The 9,396-nt window shown below is 40.6% G+C and overlaps 1 protein-coding gene and 1 non-coding gene across 34 annotated transcripts in view; one reads left to right on the forward strand and one right to left on the reverse strand.

The window, feature by feature from the left end:
* The window catches only part of Pbrm1 (polybromo 1), a 111,448-nt gene that overhangs the window by 27,406 nt on the left and 74,646 nt on the right, over nucleotides 1-9,396 (reverse strand). For all 33 annotated transcript variants that reach the window (XM_017802861.2, XM_029555375.1, XM_029555372.1 and 30 more), the window contains one exon: nucleotides 7,908-8,065. In XM_017802861.2, the coding sequence (XP_017658350.1) occupies nucleotides 7,908-8,065 (158 nt within the window). The remainder of the gene's footprint in view (nucleotides 1-7,907; nucleotides 8,066-9,396) is intronic.
* LOC115067477 lies at nucleotides 6,398-6,506 on the forward strand. The gene has a single exon (XR_003846892.1). It is a non-coding gene; the product is annotated as a small nucleolar RNA SNORD23 (small nucleolar RNA).

Consider the following 9,396-nt stretch of genomic DNA (forward strand, 5'->3'; position numbering starts at 1 on the left):
TATTTTTAGTTGGAGATGAGTTTTTATTCACTGTTCTGTTGCTTACCCCCAAAATGACTATCAAAATGATTATTCACCCTCATGAGTCTGTGTGTCACCAGCACAGGGAGGGTTGCCTGTGCTGTTTTTAAACACAGAGCCCCTGGGAGCAGAGGACACATTCTAGTTCCAAGCTGCTGAAGACAGGCTCCACCCAGCCGCCTTGCAGCAGCAGCCTACTCCTGGCTCTACAAAGGCCTGTCCCAAGGGGAGTTGTGGGTTGAGGAGAGTTTCAGACAGTAAGGAGGAAGATCAGTCCAGGTCTGAACTTGAACAAAGATTAATGCTGACAGCACAGTTATGAGACTGTCAGAATTGAGAAAGACAGCTAAGACACTTCAGGCCAGATCCAAACTCTGCAGGACAAAGGACATGCAAGGTGGGATGAACTTTACAAAATCACAGAGGGCAGAATTGGTCTTTGAGGAGTTGCTAGTCTTTTGTTTAAGAGTTTGGTAAATATCTTGGTAGAGAAGTGGATGAAACCCAGGGTTCTCACAGCAGGAGCAGGTCATCTCTTCCCCCCAAACTGGCCCTGATCAGGAATATCTGACTGCTTAGTCACCTCACCTACTAGCCTGCCAGCTTGCCAACCTGCCAGTCCATCCTTCCTACTCACTCTCAAGATAACTGTAATAATTCAACTGTAAACCTAAAAATTTACAGCCAATTTTGAAAGAGATGCATCCTACCTCAGGAAACCGTTATTGAATATGTCAATTGTGTTGTAATGATATGCTTCTTCTAAGTATGTTGTTATTAAATAAATCATTTGTAAAAATTAAAAAAAAATCAACTTTTTTTTATTAGTATTACATTTATTTATTATGTGTATGCCACAGCATGTCTGGGGGTCAGAGGACAACTTATGGTTCTCTCCTTCTGAGACCCAGGCAACGAACTCAGGTCCTCAGGCTTGGTGGCAAGTGCCTTTACCCACAGAGCCATCTGGCTTGCCTAGAATCAATATTTATTTTTTGTCAAATTCTAGAATATAGCCAAAGGGTCAAAACCACGCTAATGTTTAATTACAAAAATCTGACTGAAACCTGACAGGTGAGCTTTGTGGCATTTTAATTTAGCCTCCCCCCATCTTCCTTTCTGGCCTCAGCAGCAGTACAGAAGATGGCAGCTGCACTCCTTGTTTCCCAATGACTGTTTTGACTTATGGGCAAATTTCCAGAAGATGAATTTTGCAACTTTTCTATATTTTGTCAAATATGGAATTCCCCCAGAGAGGAGACATGGTAACAGTACTTTTGTTGAAAACATTTAGTCTATCTGGATTGCTATTTAAGACTTCTGCAGTCTGGGCAATTTCTAAAGAACAGAAATTTCTCCAAGTCTAGAGGCTAGGAAGTTCCAAATCAAGGTGCGAGCATCTGACAAGTACCTGCTTATTGCTTTGGGAAGATTCTAGAGATCTGTACCACAATGGACAGTGGAAGGCAAGAATGCAAGACAGAGAGCAAATCTATTTCTATGAACCATTTCTAAAACATCATTGATCAACTGAGTGCATAGCCCTTATGACCTAAGTATCTTCCAAAAGTCCCCACTAGGATTAGGTTTTGACCTATGACTTCTTGAGGGAACATATACATCAAAATCACAGCACAGTAAAAAGCAAATTAACAAGAACTGTCCTTGAATGACAACATTCAAGAGAGGGTAGGTATGCTAAAACCTTGGGAAGGAGAAGCATGGAGATGCTTTGGTAAATAAGTATTTTGTTTGTCTGCAGTGCTGGGAATGGAATCCAAGGCTTTATGCATGGTAGGCACTGCTCTATTGCTACATGCCCAGCCCTGGATAATTATTAAGGAAAAATCATTTGTAAATTATTTGTATATTAAGTCTAGTTAAATTATGTTGACATTAATACTTTAAGCTGAAACATGCCTTTTTCTAAATTACAAGTAGATTCCATAAGCAAATGTCTAAGTATAATTTCAAGTAACATTTTAAGAGCTCAAAGGAATACTCTGGAGAGGTGACTCCACAACTTCCCAGTACAACAATCTTTTTCTTGTAAACAACAATCACATGCTAAATGTAAGACCTTACAAAATACTGTCACAGATCATAAGAGGCCAGAATGAGACTATATACTAAAGTGGGGGTGAGAGCCATTGCTGCTGGTCCCAGACAGCCAAAGAGGAGAGTACAGCCTAGGTTTGGCTCAGCATCTGAAAGATTCTAGAGATCTGTAAGCATGACTAATCCTGTTTCTAGATTGTTCATCCACTGGTTATTGTTTAGTGGATCTCCAACATGCTAGTAACACTTTAGGGCTGGTCAGAACTAGTTGTAGCACTAGGTTATCTGGGAAGGCTTTAAAGAAAGGACTAAAGGACAGCTTTCAGTCTCCCAGGAGCCACTTTCAGGTGACATTTTGATAGCTAGTAATTATCAGGGCATCTACCAATGCTTTTCATTGAATTGCATCTCTGTTAGGAAAATGACAACCTAAGAATAAGTCCCAAGTTCCCCTTTTTTCTAAATCTTGAGGTCTTTTGTTTGCTCATCTTTAGTTTTGTCTAAAATACTACTTCAGCAGCTGTCTACTGGTGGGGCTTAGTGTAAAAAAGATGTCTCTGGTGGGTCTTCTGAATACTGATTAACATTTCCACTACCTTAGGTGCTGACATATGGTTCAGCTGAAGGCCTTTTACTCTACTTTCAGGAAAGTCCATCAGATCATATGAGTGGCAAAGAGCAGCTTCATCCTATGCTGTGCCTTCCTTTTTGTAAAGAAATTAATTTTGAGAGAAAGAGAACGAATGGATAAATGTAGAGGTCAGAGGACAATTTGCAGAAGTCAGTTCCCTCTCTTCATATGGGTTGCGGGAATGGAACTCAGGCTGTGTACCTTTGCCTGCTGAGCCACCTCACCATTCCCCCTGACCCTTTTTTTTTTAGATTGGTCTATGTTGCCCAGGCTGGCTTCAAATTCCTGTACTCTCAACCTGCAAGTAGCTGGGAATATTGGCCTGTACCACTGCCCTGGCTTAACATGTGTCTTCTTAAACAACTAGGTTAAATGTTCATTGCTTACAACTTTTATGTCATCTCAATGAGTTGACACCAAGATTTTCCAGAGTTCCATCTAAAAGTATCTCATGATTGTCTAGAACCATGATCCAGCCCATATTGTGGGGATGTAGGGTGGCTGTTTCTGGATACATTGTCTCTCTGTATGATTTTTGTTTTTCAATAAAAAATGAGCTGGGTGTGGTAGCACATGCCTTTAATCCCAGCACTCGGGAGCCACAGGCAGGTAGATCTCAGAGTTTGGGGGCCAGTCTGGTCTCTATAGTGAGTTACAGGGATTCATAGTGAGATCCTGTCACAAAACAAAACAAAACAAATGACTATAAACAAAACCATCCAAGAGCAGGATATCTTTGTCTTAGATGTTCCTACAAAGGTTACTTTGGTCTTGTCAGCAATGTTCCTGAAGTAGCACATACTTTGTGATGGGCTATACTTTTGCAGTCTCCTATGAACTATGAATATAGTGCTAGAAGGAATACTGAATTCTACTGAGGTGGCAGGTTCAGCTCATACTACCATCTATACAGATATGCAGCCGTAGCACACTGCCTTGCAAAGATCTTCTCCACTGTGAACACTGCTGCCTTGCTGGAATCTGTACTTCCCACCCAAGCCCATAGAATCACTAGACAGGTTAGTGGCCAGCTAGGCCATTCATAAGTTCTTTTGTTGGGGTACTGCCTCTTCTGGCCTCACTGCAGCCTGCACAGACCTCATTCTACTCACCTGAGAACAGATTCTGAAACATTTCTACATATTCCTAGGAACCCAGAAAGTCATACACGTGTGGATGGTAGAGCGCATGCTCAGGAAAGATCTGAAAAATCCCTAAACTCTCACAAGTGGCTGAACTTCAGGTAGTATGCAAGCAGGAAAAACGAACAGAGCTGTCAACTGCATGGCTAACTAAACACTGAAGGTATCCTCCAACGTTCTGAGAAATTTTGGCTCTAGGCATTCAAAACAAAACAAAACAAAAAAGCTCTGTCAAACCACTGACCACTACACCGGGGGTGGTGGTGTGTACCTTTAAGCCCAGCCCTTGGGAGGCAGAGGCAGGTGGATCTCTATGAGATCAAGGCCAGCCTGGTCTACATAGTGACTTTCATGTGGGCTGAGACTAGGGAGAACCTGCCCCCCAAACCCCCCAATCATTGACCACTAAACTAACAGAAACTTTAGTGATCTCATACAGATCTTCACCCATAACAAGCAGTAACAACAAAGCCTCAGATGGGGGAAGAATCTGATCTCCAGAGTCATCACATTATCTAGCAGAACAAAATATATGGGATAGAAAGAAAAAGAAAGTGTAAGAAAATAAAGAAATTATTCCCAAGAAAGCTCAGATAGTAGACTTACAACACACCTTTAAGACAAGGTCCTGGCAGCCCTGGTACCCACTATTTACCCCAGACTGGCCTTAAACATACAGCAATATTTGTATCTGCCTTAGCCTCTGAAGTCTTGGAATTGCAGGTGTGTGTTGCCACACTAGGCTAAACAAGGACTTTAAATCATCTGTCTTAAATATACTCAGGGATTGAAGTACAAAAACTGGAATGAAATTTGGGGGTGGGGGTGGCGCATGCCTTTAATCCTAGCACTTGGGAGGTAGAGGCACATGGATCTCTGTGAGTTCAAGGCCAGCCTGGTCTACATAGTGAGTTCCAGGACAGCTGGGGCTACAGGGAGACCCTGTCTCAAAAAGACCAAAAAAAAAAACACAAAACAAACAAACAAACAAAAAACAACCCCCCAAACCCCAAATAAAGTCTCACCAAATATAAAGTAACACTAACCAGAGAGAACATAAAAATGAAATACAGTAGGGTAAGGTGGCACACACCTGTAATCCTAGCACTTGAGTGGCAGAGGCAGGAAGATCAAGTGTTCAAATCAAAGCTACATAATGATTTGAGGCCAGTTCGAGCTACATGAGATTTTGTCCCAACACTGCCCCCCCGAAAACAAACCATAAACAGAAACTACAGCTGACAAGTATAGCCTAAATGAAAAGTTTATTAGAGTTTAACTGAAGATTTGCGCATGGAGAAGATTTAGTGTACTTAGAGATTGGTCAGAAGGGGCTGGTTAGGAGCACTGACTGCTCTTCCAGAAGATCCGAGTTTGAATCTCAGCACCCAGATGGTGGCTAACAACCATCTGTTAACTCTAGTACCAGGGGATTTGATACCCTCTTCTGGCCTCTGCAGGTTTTACATGACACATGACACATGACACAGGTGCCCTTACATACAACACAGGCAAAACATTCATATACATAAAATAAAAGTAAAATAAAAAAAAAAAGATGGGTCAGAGGAAATCTAATCTTAGGAGCAGAAAGAGAGAATGAAGAAAAATCAAGAGTCTAAGAGATCTTTACACCATTAAGTATACCAAAAATGTATAATGGGAGTCCTAGAAGAGGTAGAGTAGTACTTGGAAGAAATGATGGCTCAAACTCCCCAAAATTTGATGGAAGGCATTAAAAGAAGAAAAATATGAAGACTTCTCTATGTACCAAAATTACCCTTCAAAACTGCAGAAGCTATGGCATTTCCAGGAAACCAAAACATGAAGCTTCTAGTAGATGCAGAGACTTGAGTGCTAAGAGTAAGTGACTGTTGAATGCTCAAGCCCTAAATGAGATGTCTACATCAACCCTTCAAGGCACAGGCAACACAGTGGAAGAGGGGACAAAAAGAATGAAGAGCCAGAAAGTGGGGAGGAGTGCTGATATGCTGACTTCTGGACATGACATGGTCATGGCAATCATGTACTCACTATGGCTATGGTTCCCTGTACTAGATTTACTAGATCAAGCCAACAGTCTGTCAGCACTCCAGCAGGCTGCATGCACTAACTGGACTTAGTGGGGTAAAGAAAACAAAAGAAACAACAACAACAATAAAAACAAAACAAATAAAAAACAGGAGAGGACATGAAGGTGGGAAGGGGATGTGTTGGGAGATGTCCAGGGGGAGTAGGAGGAGGAAGCTGGGAGTAGATATAATCAAGATATATTGTACACATGTATGATATTTTCAAGAATGAAAGATTTTTTTTAAAAAATTCATATGCAAGGTTGTACAAAAAAATTTAATTAACAAATGACTCTCCTGGCTGGGTTTACATTAGGAAATGACCTTAGGCACTGCTTTAGTTCAGATCACACTTTAAAAGGAATATATTTTCTGCTGCAGAAAGTCAAGGAGTTAATGATTTCACTAGCCTTTACTCACTTTCCTCATGGTAAAAAGGCAAACTGTACTATACTATTAAAAAGTTTCACTGATGCCCAGTGATGACACCATCCTTGTTCTCCCTGCCCTCAGGGGCTGTAGGTGACAACATGGCTGCCCTTGGGCTGGACCAGTTGGGCCATTGCCTGGGGGTTGAGGGCACAGGGAAACAAAAAATGTTTCATCATAACTAATTCTGAAAAAAAGCACCAAAACAACTTAGCAAACAACATCATCAAACAAAGTCTAACAAGTTTTAATCTGCAAATTTCTTTTTGGCTGTGATTTTGGTGGCTTCTTTAAAACCATGACCATTTGGGCTGGGGATGCTGCTGTGTAGCTTAATGGTAGAATGTGAGCTGAGCATGCACAAGGTCCCAGGTTCACTCTCTAGCACCCGAACAAATAATTTTAGAAACCATCAAAATATGAGCTATCAGTGTAAAGTTTGTTATTAGTAATCTTTTAGGAACCCAGTTTCAAAGATATAGTGCAGTTGGTTTAAGATCTAGAGATAAGCTAGGTGTGGTGGCGCAAAAAGACCAAAAAACAAAAAGAGCTAGAGGTAAGTCATGGCTCTTGGGGCTTGGAGAAACCTAACAGCTGAAAATATAGCTAGTATACGATGATGTACAAAACTAGATCTAAGAAACAGGATGCTACAGAAATGCTCAGTAGATGACCAGACAGAAGCCAAGGTATTATTCTGGAATGAAGACAATAATGATCAGGGTTAAGAGTTTAACAGGGACCATGAATCTTTGGACTGTCTTCCCATTTCCTACCTTACTCTTTCAACATTCTTCATACAACAAACAGCCAGTGATTCCCGTCTCTAATGTGTGTCAGCTCGTATTACAACTCTATCCAATACCTCCAGGCTTCCCCACCAAGTCCAACTGCTGCACTGTCTACAAGGCCTACCATGTCTGAGTGTCCAGCCATCTCGAAGGGCTCATTCCCTACCCCATCCCCTGCCTTGCTCTAGTCACCCAAAGTTTTTGTCTCAAATATGCCCACATAATCTAAGATAAAGCTTTTGCTAAACCAGAAATGGAGTAAAACCTCAGATTTTCTTTTCTCTAAAAAATCTTTTTTTGGTCTTTTTGAGATAGGGTCTCCCTGTAGCCCCAGCTTGGCCTGGAACTCACTATGTAGACCAGGCTGGCCTTGAACTCACAGAGATCCGCCTGCCTCTGCCTCCCAAGCGCAGAGTGCTGGGATTAAAGGCATGTGCCACAATGCACAGCTTAAAACTTCTTTAGGTGTCTATTCCCGTAGTACCTATTTGGAAAGTTTTAGCTCATCACAGGACCTTGTCTCACCACTACTGTCACTGTTCCTACTTTGTTTTATTTTTATTTATAACTCTAATCACCACTGATGCTCTTTTTGTTATTTACTAAGTCCCTAACTTCTGCCCCAGTTTATGAAAACAAAGACTTTGAAAGTTTAATACCGCAAGTACACCTAATACCTGGTAGATTATCTAGCACAGAAGTAGAATTTACTCAGTTTTTATTGAAAGAATGTGATTAAATTAAAAAAAGCCCAAATACCTACCTAGAATACAAGTCATGGGGCAGGTTTCTTCCAGATTACTCAGAAACACTTCTTTTTTGTAGAACATTTTTGTGGGCTCATGTTCTGTCTCTTCTGGGTGAATGAAGATGGGGCCATAAAAATATGCAGCTCCATCTCGAACCCATACCTTTTCAATTCTTGAGGAGAAAAATGGAAAAATTAAAGTAATTTCATTCTTAAATGATTATCTAGTAATTCCATTAATGAAAATATAACAGTATTATCACTGGTTTTTCATTTCAGTAAGACAAATTTCATTGATTCTCCTTATCCTTTAAGCACATGAGAAGATAACTTAGAAAAAGAGAAAAGAACAGCTGGCCACCCATCTGAGGGAAAAAGATACTAACACAGTATCAAGATATATAACTGATAAGTTAATCCAACTCTCAGATTTCCTTCTGAGATGTTCAAGAAGAAAACAGAACCAACCATCTGTCACTGGATTTGTCAGGCCCAGTAGGATAATAACTTTCCCTATTTATATAACCAGTGGCAACATTCCTTTAAAGTTTAGAACCTTTTATGAAGATCATGATCTACAATGCTTTTCTCCTGGGCTGCTATGTGCCAGATACTGTGCTATTTCTCATAACCAACATATAAAATCAGTACTACTGTCCCATATTTTCATGGTTCCAGATATAAACATCCTAACTTTAGCTAATAAATCCAACCTTCCAGTTCCCTAGGCCAACTTATAGGAGTCATCCTTGACTGTCTCCAATCTTAAAGTTCTCGCTCCATTTACTAGGAATGCTATTATCTTGACCCCCAAAATAGTATTCTTTGCAAATCACTCAAGTTTAAACAACTATCATTCTTGCCTGGATTATGACAACAGCCTGCTACCACACATCCTTGCTTCTGACCCCTTAAACAGTTTACTCTCAACCAGCATGCAGAGCAAACCTATTAAGTTCTGAGTCAGATGCTACATCTCTGCTTGAAACAATCCAAGGACACTTTATTTAACTCCAGAAAAGTTCAAGTGCTCAAATGGTCTCTGAAGCCTTACACAATTTGCACATTGCCCTCTGGTCCCCATCCATTATTTCATACATGCTCACTCTGCTAGCAGTAAATTGCTGGTTTAAATAAACTTGGTATACTTCTCTCTCAAGCCTTTATATTGGCAAATAACTCAGCCTGGAAAACCCTTTGACCGTGGGTATTCACAATTCTAACACTGTTTCTTCATGTTAGCTCACCTGCCAGCTTCTTAGTTAAGTCTCTATAGACCACTCTCTGTTCTGACTCCTTACTTGCTTCAATTTTCCAATAATATGTATCATGACCTAACATACAACTTCACTTTTGCAAGATGCTCACTGTTTGTTTACCCATTTGAACAAAGCTCTTTGGGACTAAGAGTATCTTTTTGTAAAAATATTTTAAAAAATTTATTATTATTATGGGCCGGGCATGGTGGCACATGCCTTTAATCCCAACACTTGGGAGGCAGAGG

This window comes from Nannospalax galili, unplaced genomic scaffold, assembly GCF_000622305.1.
Source record: "Nannospalax galili isolate Female #2095 unplaced genomic scaffold, S.galili_v1.0 scaffold485, whole genome shotgun sequence".
Classification (NCBI taxonomy): Eukaryota; Metazoa; Chordata; class Mammalia; order Rodentia; family Spalacidae; genus Nannospalax; species Nannospalax galili.